We start from the raw sequence: 15,903 nt of genomic DNA on the forward strand, positions 1-15,903 counted from the left end.
CACCCCACACTCATTCCACATGTGTTTTAGGTATGCTGACATGAAGTTGGTACCTCTGTCAGACACCACCTCCTTAGGGAAACCCACTCTGGTAAAGATACCAATGAGGGCCTTGGCTACTGCAGGGGCAGTAGTCGACCTAAGGGGAATAGCTTCAGGATACCTAGTAGCATGATCCACTACTACTAGGATGTACATATTTCCTGAGGCTGTGGGAGGTTCTAGTGGACCAACTATGTCCACACCCACTCTTTCAAAGGGGACCCCCACCACTGGAAGTGGAATGAGGGGGGCCTTTGGATGCCCACCTGTCTTACCACTGGCTTGACAGGTGGGGCAGGAGAGGCAAAACTCCTTAACCTTCTGGGACATATTGGGCCAGTAGAAGTGGTTGACTAACCTCTCCCACGTCTTGGTTTGTCCCAAATGCCCAGCAAGGGGAATATCATGGGCTAAGGTCAGAATAAACTCTCTGAACGACTGAGGCACTACCACTCTCCTAGTGGCACCAGGTTTGGGGTCTCTGGCCTCAGTGTACAGGAGTCCATCTTCCCAATAGACCCTATGTGTTCCATTTTTCTTGCCCTTGGACTCTTCAGCAGCTTGCTGCCTAAGGCCTTCAAGAGAGGGACAGGTTTCTTGTCCCTTACACAGCTCCTCCCTTGAGGGTCCCCCTGGGCCTAAGAGCTCAACCTGATAAGGTTCAAGCTCCAAAGGCTCAGTTCCCTCAGAGGGCAGAACTTCTTCCTGAGAAGAGAGGTTCTCTTTTTCTGACTGTGTTGCAGTTGGTTTCCCAACTGACTTTCCTTTTCTCTTGGTAGGCTGGGCCTTTCTTCCAAACTCCAGCTCTACTTTTTCACCCTGTGCCTTGCATTGTGCTCTTGTTTTTACACACACCAGTTCAGGGATACCCAGCATGGCTGCATGGGTTTTTAGTTCTACCTCAGCCCATGCTGAGGACTCCAGGTCATTTCCAAGCAGACAGTCTACTGGGATGTTTGAGGAGACCACCACCTGTTTCAGGCCATTGACCCCTCCCCATTCTAAAGTTACCATTGCCATGGGATGTGCTTTAGTCTGATTGTCAGCGTTGGTGACTGTATAAGTTTTTCCAGTCAGGTATTGGCCAGGGGAAAACAGTTTCTCTGTCACCATGGTGACACTGGCACCTGTATCCCTCAGGCCCTCTACACTGGTCCCATTAATAAAGAGCTGCTGCCTGTATTTTTGCATGTTAGGCGGCCAGGCAGCTAGTGTGGCTAAATCCACCCCACCCTCAGAGACTAGAGTAGCTTCAGTGTGGACCCTGATTTGCTCTGGGCACACTGTTGATCCCACTTGGAGACTAGCCATTCCAGTGTTACCTGGATTGGAGTTTGGAGTGGAACCTTTCTTGGGACAGGCCTTGTCTCCAGTTTGGTGTCCAGGCTGATTACAGCTACGACACCAGGCCTTTTTGGGATCAAAGTTTTTACCCTTGTACCCAGGATTGTTTTGTGAAGAGGCTCTGGGCCCACCCTCCTGTGCAGGTTTTTGGGGGCCTGTAGAAGACTCTTTACTATTTTTATTTTTGGCTGTCTCACCACCTTTCCCCTGGGGAGGTTTTGTGACCCCTTTCTTTTGGTCACCCCCTGTGGAAGTTTTGGACACCCTTGTCTTGACCCAATGGTCCGCCTTCTTTCCCAATTCTTGGGGAGAAATTGGTCCTAGGTCTACCAGATGCTGATGCAGTTTATCATTGAAACAATTACTTAACAGGTGTTCTTTCACAAATAAATTGTACAGCCCATCATAATTACTTACACCACTGCCTTGAATCCAACCATCTAGTGTTTTTACTGAGTAGTCTACAAAGTCAACCCAGGTCTGGCTCGAGGATTTTTGAGCCCCCCTGAATGTAATCCTATACTCCTCAGTGGAGAATCCAAAGCCCTCAATCAGGGTACCCTTCATGAGGTCATAAGATTCTGCATCTTTTCCAGAGAGTGTGAGGAGTCTATCCCTACACTTTCCTGTGAACATTTCCCAAAGGAGAGCACCCCAGTGAGATTTGTTCACTTTTCTGGTTACACAAGCCCTCTCAAAAGCTGTGAACCATTTGGTGATGTCATCACCATCTTCATATTTAGTTACAATCCCTTTGGGGATTTTCAACATGTCAGGAGAATCTCTGACCCTAGTTATGTTGCTGCCACCATTGATGGGTCCTAGGCCCATCTCTTGTCTTTCCCTTTCTATGGCTAGGATCTGTCTTTCCAAAGCCAATCTTTTGGCCATCCTGGCTAACTGGATGTCCTCTTCACTGGAGTTATCCTCAGTGATTTCAGAGTTGTTGGTCCCTCCTGTGAGGGAACCAGCATCTCTGACTATTATTTGTGGAGTCAGGGCTTGAGAAGCCCTGCTCTCCCTAAGTAGGACTGGAGGGGGGGAATTTCCCTCCAAGTCACTATCTTCATCCTCTGTGTTGCCATCCTCAGAGGGGTTGGCCTTTTCAAACTCTGCCAAAAGCTCCTGGAGCTGTACTTTGGTAGGTTTGGGGCCCATTGCTATTTTCTTTAGTTTACAGAGTGACCTTAGCTCTCTCATCTGTAGATGGAGGTAAGGTGTGGTGTCGAGTTCGACCACATTCACATCTGTGCTAGACATTTTGCTTCTAAAAGTTGGAATACTTTTTAAGAAACTAAAACTGGTTCTAATTCAAACTTTTAACAAACTTTTAAACTCTAAAAGAAATGCTAACAGGGACTAACACAAGGCCCTAGCAGGACTTTAAAGAATTTAGAAAACTTTTCAAATTGCAAAAATCAATTTCTAATGACAATTTTGGAATTTGTCGTGTGATCAGGTTTTGGCTGAGTAGTCCAGCAAATGCAAAGTCTTGTACCCCACCGCTGATCCACCAATGTAGGAAGTTGGCTCTGTATGTGCTATTTCAAAGTAAGGAATAGCATGCACAGAGTCCAAGGGTTCCCCTTAGAGGTAAAATAGTGGTAAAAAGAGATAATACTAATGCTCTATTTTGTGGTAGTGTGGTCGAGCAGTAGGCTTATCAAAGGAGTAGTGTTAAGCATTTGTTGTACATACACATAGACAATAAATGAGGTACACACACTCAGAGACAAATCCAGCCAATAGGTTTTGTATAGAAAAATATATTTTCTTAGTTTATTTTAAGAACCACAGGTTCAAATTTAACATGTAATATCTTGTTTGAAAGGTATTGCAGGTAAGTACATTAGGAACTTTGAATCATTTCAATTGCATGTATACTTTTCAAGTTATTCACAAATAGCTATTTTAAAAGTGGACACTGCAATTTTCACAGTTCCTGGGGGAGGTAAGTTTTTGTTGGTTTTACCAGGTAAGTACGACACTTACAGGGTTCAGTTCTTGGTCCAAGGTAGCCCACCGTTGGGGGTTCAGAGCAACCCCAAAGTTACCACACCAGCAGCTCAGGGCCGGTCAGGTGCAGAGTTCAAAGTGGTGCCCAAAACGCATAGGCTCCAATGGAGAGAAGGGGGTGCCCCGGTTCCAGTCTGCCAGCAGGTAAGTACCCGCGTCTTCGGGGGGGCAGACCAGGGGGGTTTTGTAGGGCACCGGGGGGGACACAAGCCCACACAGAAATTTCACCCTCAGCGGCGCGGGGGCGGCCGGGTGCAGTGTTAGAACAAGCGTCGGGTTCGCAATGGAAGTCAATGAGAGATCAAGGGATCTCTTCAGCGCTGCAGGCAGGCAAGGGGGGGCTTCCTCGGGGAAACCTCCACTTGGGTAAGGGAGAGGGACTCCTGGGGGTCACTTCTGCAGTGAAAGTCCGGTCCTTCAGGTCCTGGGGGCTGCGGTTGCAGGGTCTTTTCCAGGCATCGGGACTTAGGTTTCAGAGAGTCGCGGTCAGGGGAAGCCTCGGGATTCCCTCTGCAGGGGGCGCTGTGGGGGCTCAGGGGGGACAGGTTTTGGTACTCACAGTCGTAGAGTAGTCCGGGGGTCCTCCCTGAGGAGTTGGTTCTCCACCAGCCGAGTCGGGGTCGCCGGGTGCAGTGTTGCAAGTCTCACGCTTCTTGCGGGGAGATTGCAGGGTCTTTAAAGCTGCTCCTTTGGATAAAGTTGCAGTCTTTTTGGAGCAGGTCCGCTGTCCTCGGGAGTTTCTTGTCGTCGTCGAAGCAGGGCAGTCCTCAGAGGATTCAGAGGTCGCTGGTCCCTTTGGAAGGCGTCGCTGGAGCAGAGTTCTTTGGAAGGCAGGAGACAGGCCGGTGAGTTTCTGGGGCCAAGGCAGTGGTTGTCTTCTGGACTTCCTCTGCAGGGGTTTTCAGCTAGGCAGTCCTTCTTCTTGTTGTTGCAGGAATCTAATTTTCTAGGGTTCAGGGTAGCCCTTAAATACTAAATTTAAGGGCGTGTTTAGGTCTGGGGGGTTAGTAGCCAATGGCTACTAGCCCTGAGGGTGGGTACACCCTCTTTGTGCCTCCTCCCAAGGGGAGGGGGTCACAATCCTAACCCTATTGGGGGAATCCTCCATCTGCAAGATGGAGGATTTCTAAAAGTTAGAGTCACCTCAGCTCAGGACACCTTAGGGGCTGTCCTGACTGGCCAGTGACTCCTCCTTGTTATTCTCATTATTTTCTCCAGCCTTGCCGCCAAAAGTGGGGGCCGGGGCCGGAGGGGGCGGGCAACTCCACTAGCTGGAGTGTCCTGCGGTGCTGTGACAAAGGGGTGAGCCTTTGAGGCTCACCGCCAGGTGTTACAGCTCCTGCCTGGGGGAGGTGTTAGCATCTCCACCCAGCGCAGGCTTTGTTACTGGCCTCAGAGTGACAAAGGCACTCTCCCCATGGGGCCAGCAACATGTCTCTAGTGTGGCAGGCTGCTGGAACTAGTCAGCCTACACAGACAGTCGGTTAAGTTTCAGGGGGCACCTCTAAGGTGCCCACTGGGGTGTATTTTGCAATAAAATGTACACTGGCATCAGTGTGCATTTATTGTGCTGAGAAGTTTGATACCAAACTTCCCAGTTTTCAGTGTAGCCATTATGGTGCTGTGGAGTTCATGTTTGACAAACTCCCAGACCATATACTCTTATGGCTACCCTGCACTTACAATGTCTAAGGTTTTGTTTAGACACTGTAGGGGTACCATGCTCATGCACTGGTACCCTCACCTATGGTATAGTGCACCCTGCCTTAGGGCTGTAAGGCCTGCTAGAGGGGTGACTGACCTATACTTGCATAGGCAGTGAGAAGCTGGCATGGCACCCTGAGGGGAGTGCCATGTCGACTTACTCGTTTTGTTCTCACTAGCACACACAAGCTGGCAAGCAGTGTGTCTGTGCTGAGTGAGAGGTCTCCAGGGTGGCATAAGACATGCTGCAGCCCTTAGAGACCTTCCTTGGCATCAGGGCCCTTGGTACTAGAAGTACCAGTTACAAGGGACTTATCTGGATGCCAGGGTCTGCCAATTGTGGATACAAAAGTACAGGTTAGGGAAAGAACACTGGTGCTGGGGCCTGGTTAGCAGGCCTCAGCACACTTTCAATTGTAAACATAGCATCAGCAAAGGCAAAAAGTCAGGGGGCAACCATGCCAAGGAGGCATTTCCTTACAATTACCAATACTGGGATTTCGTCAGTACCCATTGCTGCCGAACTACGCAGTGTTTGTTCCTCATTTTAAAATACCCATTTTCACTGCGAAGAAACAGTGAATTAAAGGTACGGGAAACCAACCGATTATCATGACTGTACTCGTATATGTCTATTGAGCATTTGGAAATATGATAACGATACTGCTAAGGAAACGCAGCAGAGTATCTTGGAGAATGAATAAGTGGCAATAGCAACGTTGAGAATAAATAATGACATGAACAGTGTATTTTAAAATGAGGAACAAACACTGCGCAAGGAAAGAGAATTATATGCACTCAACTTCAATGCGTGATCTAAGTTATAATTAAAGTGACTCTATAACTTTAAGGCCACAACATAAATGAGTGGTTGGTTTTACCACGTGATTAATTTGATTTTGAGAACCATGCACCTATGAATAAGGCTGCTGTGAACAGCCGAAACGCGTCAGGAAAGAAAGAACTTTGGTTTTCTGTAATGTGAGTGGCAAATAAAGTGCTTCTTTCAGCTGTGAACCTTTGGCGTACGGCGCTCTTCTCTGAGAGGGGATTTTTGTTGGATATATATATATATATATATATATATATATATATATATATATATATATATATATATATATATATATATATATATATATATATATATATATATATATATATATATATATATATATATATATATATATATATATATCAGTTTATGACTAGCAAATCTCTTCTATGTAAAACGGCAGCCAGGAACTGTGGTACCAAGACCTTGGCCATTTGAAGGATTCATGAGTCATAAACAGAATTGTGATTTCACTGCAAGCTTTAGAACATGAAGATTGCTGCTGATTTATTAATCATATTTCCGATTCGTGAATCTGAAAAAAATAGAAGAAAATAAAATACCTTGCCAAATGCCAAACTCGATGGAACAACCTTTATCTGCAACAGGAGTTGGCTACCCAAACATGCTGATTATGGATGAAGACATTTACTCTGGACATTCTTCCATATAACTGTGGCCCCATGAGCATCATATTGCTTTTCGTCAGTCCAGCGCAACCTTTGCATTCCATTTTTAAATCTCATGTGGGTGCATTCTGTCGGCAAAAGCTCTGAAATGTTTGCGAGATGTGGGCATGTGAACAAACTTGACACTATGCTGATGTGAACTTACATCCAGTAACAATTATATTGGCACAGCACTTCCTGTTTTGCCAGAGGGTGGAAACTTTTTCATACCTTTAACTGGTAGTATTTCTGCCAGTTTTCCTTGATGTGTTTTAATCTGGTGGATTTTACAGCATGGATTACTACAAGACATTTATTACACATATGTGCAAATCACTACTACTGTTTAATGGAATTGCAAATGGTAATTCCAACTCTTCTGAAGACCTGATTTCAGCATCATGGGCCAGATGTACTAATGCATTTTTTGTTGCAAACCCTGTAGTTTTGTAAATAGCAGTTTGAGACAATGAAATTTGGTTTTCAAATGTACTAAACCCTCGTAGTGATTCAGTAACATATTACCGGGGGCTGCTTCCCGTTTGTGAACAGGTAACCACGTCCTTTTAGGTGTTGGTGAAATATTAATGTTTTGCGACTGTCGGTGTGTCCTTCCATACAGTTATTTTTTAGGGTATGTATAAATATTCTGCAACCCGAAATGCAGTCTCAAAACATTGATATTTTACCAACACCTCAGAGGAGATGGTAACCCATTTGCAAAGGAGTCATCAGTGGACCACTTCGCCTTTGTGAATGGTCACAAAATATGAGACCACTGCCTACTTAAAAAAAAAAAATCTCTTTTTTGTAAATACATCTTGTTTTCTTTTAAGGAAAATGTGCTGTATTTTTTTTTTTTACTGCTTTATTTAAAAGTAAGTGCAGAGATGTTGGTCTGATGACCCCAGTAGGCTTCAAGACCTTTGATGGTAGCAAATCATAGTAGGTTGCAATTTGCCACCTACCTCATTAATATTGATGAGGAAAGTCGAATTGCGACCCACTCGATTTGTAAATCGACCAATTTGTGCATATGTCAGTTTGCAAAATACCGGTGAATTTGCAAAAAGTTAATGCACAAGTTGTGACAACTTTTAGCAAATTCAATGTGTAACGCAAAATGATGAGCATTCTTAACAGAATGTGATGAGGGGTCCCCGAGTACCTAAAATCTCATATTCATTGACCGTGGCCTCTTTCGGTGAGAGATTGGGGGCCCCCCTGGAGGGTCAGGCTCCCCTGCGCCCCAGGGTCTGCGTTGCACCCCTGATATACCCCCCTCCCCCCCTCCCCCTCCCCCTTCTCTCTAAACAAGGGTTTAGAACGTAGGCTGCTACCCAAAACGTATTGTGGAATCGAAAAACTGTAGTTTTGCAATAGTTGTGAAGCCCACTAGATGGCGGTAGCGTCACGTTAACTTTCCCACTTCGCCTTGAATGGGTCTCGTGAGTTGCGCTTTGAACTTGCAGGCAAGAAATAAATCAGAGTTAAGTAGCCTCATTGGTCCCGTCGGAGTCAGGTTTGAACGACGGCCCCAGGAATCCGAATAACCTTGAACACTACCGGGAGTTTTGAAAGGGGGAGGGTGGCCTTAGCAGCCAGAAATATGTGTTTATTGTGTGCTTGGTGCGGAAATGCCCGGTTGCTTCTAGCTGTATCAGCTTGTTTACCAGAGATCAGCCTCTGTGCTGTGGAAATTTTGCTTGCTGAGGCAGTGGATTTCATACCAGTGGTCACGTGTTCCTGTTATTGAGCGTCTCCGAGCGGACTTTTCCACTGTGTGCCGTGTTGCAGTCAAGCAACATCGTGTAGCAGACGCAGTGAGAAAATATAGCGCCATGAAAGTATAGTGTCCACAATATCAGATATCAAAATAGTGAGAAGATAAGTATGTGCAGGTGAGTATAGTTATACTGTTCTTAACACCATGTATATGTACCTTAAGAATATATACATATATCGTCAAGGTACATAGACGTGGAGTGAAGCATAGTAAACAAAGGCATATAAACTCACTTTCTCGATATTCTGGTAGTCGCTGTCTGGCACGAAATTTGTGTAAATCGATATTTTAAACTCGATATTCCAATACTTTACTACGTTGGTTGGTTCGAAGACTGGTCAGTAATCCTTGGAGGATTTGTGAGACTAATTTGCTACTCCCATATATAGGCGCAGGAAGTTGAAAGGTATCAATGAGTTGTGGGCCCGTAAAGAGGATCGGGGCAGAGGGTGCAGCGCCCCCATTAATGTGTTGAACTTAAGGTGGCTCTTTTAAATGGTGGTAGGACATATATTGTGCACCAACGGACTTCCAAGGATGTATTAGAAGTTCCCTCTGATTCAAAGTATATTACAGGTGCAAACGTGGAGAATGCATGTGCGATTTTACTGCAAAAACTCAACCTATTTCTAGCCAATAACATGGAGCGAACAGGTGCTTTATAGCCAGCAGGTTGGTGAATGTGACTTTTAACAATGTGTGTCTGGGGAGAGCGCATAGACTCGAGCTCACTTATTGGGGAATCGCAGCTGCGAGCGATTGTCTTACAAGTTTATTGGCTCTGACTTGCAAGAGCTAGTTCTCGAGCAGAAAATCTGAACAGGGGACTACTGTATCGTAAGTTTAAGAGGTAGGAATTTCGTTCTCATGCAGACGTGGTTTTGTTTGCCTCGGCAGAAGGTACCTCAGAGCAAAACTGTTAGGTGTTCGAGTGCCCTGAGGCATTATGTATATATATGTACGTATGTACACCTACACAACTTTAGAGTGTACATTATAGTCTTGCCACTAAATAAAAAAACACCTCAACTGAATATTATGTTTTTTTTTATTTCATCTCTTGTCACTCACTTCCAAAAATATAGAAAATAATATATATATATTTATATATACTTCTTTGACACAACTGGAATGTAAAATGTAGACGGCGACCACGCAGTTTACAGTGAACACACAATAATAAAATAAGGTATACAATGATAGAATGCCCATATATAATATATAACGTACAAAAATAACTCTATTTTCAAATGTACAAAAAAGTTTTCAAAAAGACAAGACATTGAAACAGTTGCATTTAAATATTGGTGATTTCTTCATAATACAGACAATACCACATATATTGCACTTTATCAGTAGACATTCAAGTATAAAGTCGTCCTCCAGGGACTACCGAATAAAGTTCGATTTCCAGGTGACTGCGAACACAATCAGGAGATAAAGTCTAGTATCACCCAGAGTCCAGTGGCTGTTGCCAGGTGTTCACTCCGACATTTCATATAAAGTCTTGAAGTGTCATTCTTTCCCACCTGACCTGAGCATCCAGTGCTGAAAACTCTAGTTGACGCCAGATGCATCTCGGGACTTCTTTCTACTGTCAGTTGTGTTTAAATGGAAGTCCACTTCACTTGCCAGTTCTAATTGACTAGTAGAACTCCCCAGTTTTCTTCTGATCATATTGCCCAGTCCTAACCAAATGTCCAAAATAGGGATGAGCTCGTGTGTACACCATTTGGTAAGTGGTTAAGCTGGATTCCCACGAGAGCTGCGGGGCGAGGAAAATGTGGAGATCTTCGAATCACAATCTGAAACTAGTCACTTTTTGAGTGATACTGATGGTGCCATAAAGTCCTTACTCTGTGATTAGTGAGCGCGAGGCTCTGTTCTGAAGGTTCAGTCAGGGACAGAGGGTTTCTGGCGGGTCTGGGGCCTGCCCAGCCCGGGTTAAAGTACAGAGCGAGTGGCATTCCCCTTTCTAAGTGCTGTAGTTTGCGGGCATGTCATTGCCCATCTTCATCCTGCCAAAGGCTCGGCGCTCCCACCCATCTCGTCGCGCCATTTTCTCAGTGCTGCGGGCGCTGCTCCTCGCCGCCCCCTGGTGGCCGGCGCGTGGCACGGCTGCTCCCCAGAGGTGAAGCTTCCGACGTGCGCGGCGCTGGCCTGATGCTGAGCTTCAGCCGCTTCATCTCTTTGTGGTGCCTCCCCAGGGCAGCAGCTTCCCCCGCCGCCCTCTCTTGCTGCTCACCGGAGCCTGGCGCCGGCCCCGTAGGCTCCGGATGAGCTGCGCCCAGGGCCCGGGGAGCAGTGCGGGCGCGGAGCGGCGCCTCCGCCGCCCGTAGCCCATGGAGCTGATCTTCCTGGCGGGCGCCGTGCCGTCCTTGTCCTTGTCGGTGTACTGGAAGATCTGGTGCGCCAGGTTCTGCACCGTGCACGTCCCGAAGCGGCAGCCGACCCGAAGGGACTGCAGGTGCGGGTAGTGGTTCAGGCTCTGCCGGTAGCGCTTGACGCGAATGTGCGACTCCGAGCTGCGGACACAAGCGGGGAGAGGGCGTTACAAGTGGACCCAAGAGCCCCCTGCACCTTGCAACTAGTGGCTCACCACAGCATCTTAACCCCAGAGTGACCCCACTGGCGCCCACAATCGGTCGCATCCCCATCCCACACCTAGAACTTCACAGTCAGCTAACGCCTTGGGCATCACAGACGCAGTCACGCCCAGCTAAACCTCATGCCCGGCCCTTTACCTCCAGTCACACACACCACCCTACAGGTATCTTACACGCCAGGTCTCCCAAGAAGCACCCACCCCGATTAAAAACTATAATTAACGCCAGAGCACGCTTAAACTACGTTCACAGCCACACACCGGCCAACCTGCAGACACAACTACTTCAAAACCACACCTCAGGTATTCACAAATTCACGCACGACCACATGCAGGAAGGCACATAGCATTTCACGTGCAGCCACCGAGGCCCAAATACGCCCACTCCTGAGCACGTGTCATCCACGGCACCTCATAATAACACACCTTGCAGTCTTACCGACTTCACAAACAGGACCATCAAATACAGCTATAAAAGGAGTGACCCGGACGCGCGCTGATGGGCTGAGGGCAGGAAGCCCCGAGCCCTGTCCCGGCAGTGGGTTGCGCACTGCTCTAGCTCCTAGCAGGCAGGCGCATTCATTTCAAGTGCAGCATTCACCACAGGGGCACTGTAACCCTCCCAGGCCCGCAGCCTGAGTTTAATCCCTCCAAGTACCTGCTGCCAGCGGTCATGGTGTCCTTCACGTCCTCGGCCCTTATGAAAGCAGAGCTGGCCCTCGCATCAGAGGCCCCCTGCTCGCTGGGTTTAGCGTCTCGTTTTACTCGAAGTAGCGCTTTCTCCATCCATCTGCAAACAAACACAGCGCAGAGAAGGTTAGCCCAGACAGTATTAAAGGCAATACAAGGCCAGTTAACCCAGTTTTTTTTTTATAAAGCGCTCACTTCACACTTGTAATCGAAAAGCAGGTTGGGCCACAAACGTTATCCATTTTAAATGTCATGTTTGTTTGCCTCGTGATTTAAAAAAAGCCTAATGTATTATAGTTGCGCCAACAGTCACACAAAGCCAACCACTGAACCATGTAGGTATACAAACTCCTTTTTTGAATACTCACTTTTTTCTCATGTCTGACGTAGGGTCCAATCTCGTTGCATCCGCGCCCAGAAAGGTGACGTAGCTCAAGTAGAGCATCACTGCCTGAAGAAGTTTCATGTTTACTCAGGCCCTGTGAGGGAAATACAAAATAATGGGATTTTAATACTCTGCACTTCATCCCACAGACGTCCAGAGTTCTCCCTGACCTCTACCCCGTGCTATCTGTCGCCCGTGTTTGCTTCGCATTTTATCACAGAGTCAACAGTGTCGTCCCCCAAGGTCTGTCCTTGTCATCCATTTACCGCCTGCGGTAGCTGAAGGCCACCAGATGCCTGCCCCCTGCTCCTTCACGTCCTGTCAGGACAGCGGGAGCTGTAGACACCAGTGTGCACCATGTGCACGTTGCAGAACAAGTGTGAAGCTCGAGGGGAGCGCCAAACCTCCAAATGGCTACTTTCCAACACAGTTATTATCCTGTTTCTTAGCACCCTCATTTCGGCAGAGTAGGATAAAACCATAATTGGCCCCTGATCACAGTGCTGTCTAATGTGGAAGCCCTCAATTTCCAAGCTACATTGTCATTAGACCAAATCCAAGAAAGTGCAGCAGGTGCCTCATTCTAAGGTTCTAACCTCCATTTAGTCAATTATTAAATCGTGTTCTGCAACGACCCTTCAAATAGAAATCCCTTACAAAATACTGTACTGCAATGTGCAAAAGGAACTGCCCATTCCTATCACTTGGCCCTCCTTACAACCATGGCAAGTCGAATGCTATGTGGTGCAGCCCAACATGTCACTCAACCAAGATACGCCGTGGGGGGGGTCATCCTACTGCCTGCACGTATGTGCCTAATGACCCCAAACCCATACTAAGCGCCCTCCCACCAACATACACAACAAAACACTGTAAAGTGGCAATAATTATATTTCAGGGTGCATCCCTCTCTGCAGGTGGGAGCTATACGGGTGTCCAAGCCAGTCACTGCCTAATGCACGCATGCAATTAAATATATGTTTAAAACTAAGAGAGAGAGGTTCAGCACACCTGTCCATTGTGATATCCTTACCTGGATGTCGATAAATCCACAGATCCTTTGCTAGTTAGTACAATTCCCGGGGCAGTGAGGGTATCGCGCTCCCTGTGCTTAGGTTGCTGCTCCTGTGTTCAGCGTCTGCAGAAACCACTGGCTATCCCCGGCCGGGGTCGCCCTTTATAGAGCGCGCCGCTAGGGGGCGTGTCGCGCGGGCGCTGAGTGACAGGCGGACGCATTCCGAAGCATTGCTGCTGCCTTAGTCACCTCGAAGAACACGGTCCCGGAAACCCGGCGGCGCTGCGGAGGGTGTGAGCGAACCCGCTCCAAGCACGGGCTGTCCCGGATCCGAGGCACTTGGAGACGGTGTTTACTGGACTGGTAGACAAGGCTCGCTGCACGTTCTCCCAGGGTGCTGCCCTGCGTCGGGCTCCCGCAGATACCTTGCGGACAGATGCCCCGGGGGACGCGCGCGCTGCCAGGATGCTGACTCCAGACCACGGAGGTGTTATGTTGCAGTCCTTGTGGGTGCGTGCAGGTGTGCTGCAGCGCGGCTACTGCTGAACGCTTGCTGCACTCACTGAGCGGCATGGCAGGGGTGACACGTAGTATAGGAGCAGAGCAGGCAGACCTCCCAGGTGTTCTCCTGCTCGGCATGTGCTTGTCCGCATCTACCACTGTTGCACAATGCTTTAGGCAGTCAGCGCCTGTGCTGCAGCACACCTGTGCGCGCCCTGTGTGCCCTATCTCCGCCTTCGGGGCACGTGCTTGTTGCCTGCAACGGGTGCCCTGCAGTAGCAGACCACGCGAACCTGGGCAGAGTGATTGGGAAGGGTTCACGAGGCCCATAGAGCGCGCATCACAGACGGCCACATTGTCACAGGTGTTCCCTGTGTATGGAAAGAGCACGCACGGTGCACAGGGGGCGTAGCGCACCGTGGCATGCAGTGAGCTGCACGCGGTGCCGCTTGTGGATGGAACCGCTAGAGACGCGCGCGGATCTTGGGCTGAGCTAAAAACTTGGCGCGCTTTTCACTGAGGCAGATTTAGATGTCTGCGACAGAAAACGCTGCAGCCCGCAGGTGCTAGCGCCACCACTAAATAGCACTTGTGCATGAATTTCAGAAACTTGGCAGTATCTTACTCGAGAAAGCGAGTGACATGTTACACTAGCTAGAGACATGTTACACTAAGTAGTACTGCCTCTCCATGTCACCTTGCATGTGTGCCCGTCAGTGAAGATAACTGGCGGAGTTAAAGAGGACGACGGTCGCCTAACCCCTGCCAGGTAACCAGCGGCGCAGTGAATCCATTTTAGCAATTAACTTTAAATATCAGAAAAAAATTAACAAAGAGAAAAGTAGAAAGCACGAGAGAGAAAGAGGTAACGAAAAACCAAAACAAAAGGCATTTTCAAAGAAGAAACAGGAAAAGTTTCGTATGAAGGAAGTAGGAAAGAAAAGTATTGTGGGACGGTGAAGGGAAAGTTGGAAAGAAGTTTGAAAGGAAAGATGGATACAATGTAGTAGGGAGGCAGGAGATGCTGAATGGATGAGAGGATAAACGGTTGGAAGGGAGAAAGAATATAGGATTGGTGAAAATATGGGAGAATGGATGAACGGAAGAGTAACATGATGGATTCGTAAAAGAAAGGATGGATTGTTGAAAGGAGGGCGGATGAATGGATGGAAGGTAGAATTTAAAGTTGAGAAGACTCTTCTAGGGAATATTCAGCATGATTACTTCAGTGGCTCATTACCATTAAAGGTGTGAGTCAAAGGCACAGCGGGAGCGCCACGGCGAACCCCAGCACTCTCTTTCACTATCACTCATTTTATCTCTCATTGGGTCATTCCTGAACTTCTCTTTCAATGTATCTCAACCTTATTCCTACTGTCTTTTATTCTTTTTTTCAGGTGCCCATTATAACACCCCTTCTTTTTTTCTCTTGCCTTTTGTTTTAATTTTCTCTTTCTTTCTTTACGACTCTCCCACCGCCTCATTAATTCCATTCTCTATATTTTTATTCCCCATCTCATTTTACTTTCCTCCTCTCCCGTCTGCATCTTTCCTTCTTTTATTAGTTTTCTTTCGTAGTTCGTACATCTCAATGTCTGACGTTCTTTCTGTTTCCCCGCGTTGCTACATCTCCTCATCTTCACTCCACGCTTTCCCCTTTGCAGCCCTCGCTCCCAAGGTTCAGTCTTTGTTATTCAACCCATAGCGCTGTCCCTGCATGTGGTACTGAGCTCAAGTCTTAACAAGAAAGGAGACGCTTTTCGCCCAGTAGTCCGAACTGACTTCCATCCTCTACAGTACAAAGGGTTACAGCCACAGCCGCGGACAGCCCCCAGATGGAATACACAGTGAAAGGTGCTGAGGAGGGCACCAGCTCATCTTGGGAGCGCTCTGTCTCTCAGGAGCAGGCTCCGGACAGTGGGGGTCTCTGGTGCAAGGGCACAGCACCACTCCGAGGGGGGTGTACTCAGTGCGTAATTTGTGTCCGTGGTTGCAGGTGGGGACCACAGGCGCTTATTTTCGGAGACAGACGCATTTTTCACTATCACACATTGGCCAGAGAAAAAGAAAGAAAGGGAGAAGGAAGAAGAGGAAGATAGAAATGTAATAACAAAAGAGCGAAGAGTTGTGATAAAAAATAATGCAGGGGTGAGATAAAGAGAGGCAAAACTTAGGGTGATATAAACTACAGACATGAAGTGGAATAAAGACTAGACAGCAAGCAACTATCCAGAAATTTGCCACCCCACAACTTTGAACCATGCCTCTAAAGGCAATAAGCTAAGCAAGCGAGCCCAACCCTCCCTTTAAAATTT

At 47.5% G+C, this 15,903-nt stretch overlaps 1 protein-coding gene across 1 annotated transcript; it reads right to left on the reverse strand.

Moving 5' to 3' along the window:
• Positions 1–9,422: 9,422 nt before the first annotated feature.
• On the reverse strand, positions 9,423–13,233 carry ADM (adrenomedullin). Its single transcript, XM_069223620.1, has 4 exons — positions 13,106–13,233; positions 12,056–12,166; positions 11,656–11,787; positions 9,423–10,917 (listed from the first exon to the last, which is right to left on the reverse strand). Exons 2-4 carry the CDS (start codon positions 12,151–12,153, stop codon positions 10,575–10,577), a joined length of 573 nt encoding a protein of 190 aa, XP_069079721.1. The 5' UTR covers positions 12,154–12,166; positions 13,106–13,233; the 3' UTR covers positions 9,423–10,574.
• Positions 13,234–15,903: the final 2,670 nt, after the last annotated feature.

This window comes from Pleurodeles waltl, chromosome 3_1 (genome assembly GCF_031143425.1).
Source record: "Pleurodeles waltl isolate 20211129_DDA chromosome 3_1, aPleWal1.hap1.20221129, whole genome shotgun sequence".
Lineage (NCBI taxonomy): Eukaryota > Metazoa > Chordata > Amphibia > Caudata > Salamandridae > Pleurodeles > Pleurodeles waltl.

Excerpts from the sequence above, each read along its gene's own strand:
- ADM (XM_069223620.1), bottom strand. The coding sequence starts at position 12,153 with ATGAAACTTCTTCAGGCAGTGATGCTCTACTTGAGCTACGTCACCTTT. Across the intron at positions 11,788-12,055 it reads ACGTCAGACATGAGAAAAAA|ATGGATGGAGAAAGCGCTAC; the intron begins GTGAGTATTCAA and ends GTTTGTTTGCAG. Across the intron at positions 10,918-11,655 it reads ACCATGACCGCTGGCAGCAG|CTCGGAGTCGCACATTCGCG; the intron begins GTACTTGGAGGG and ends TTGTGTCCGCAG.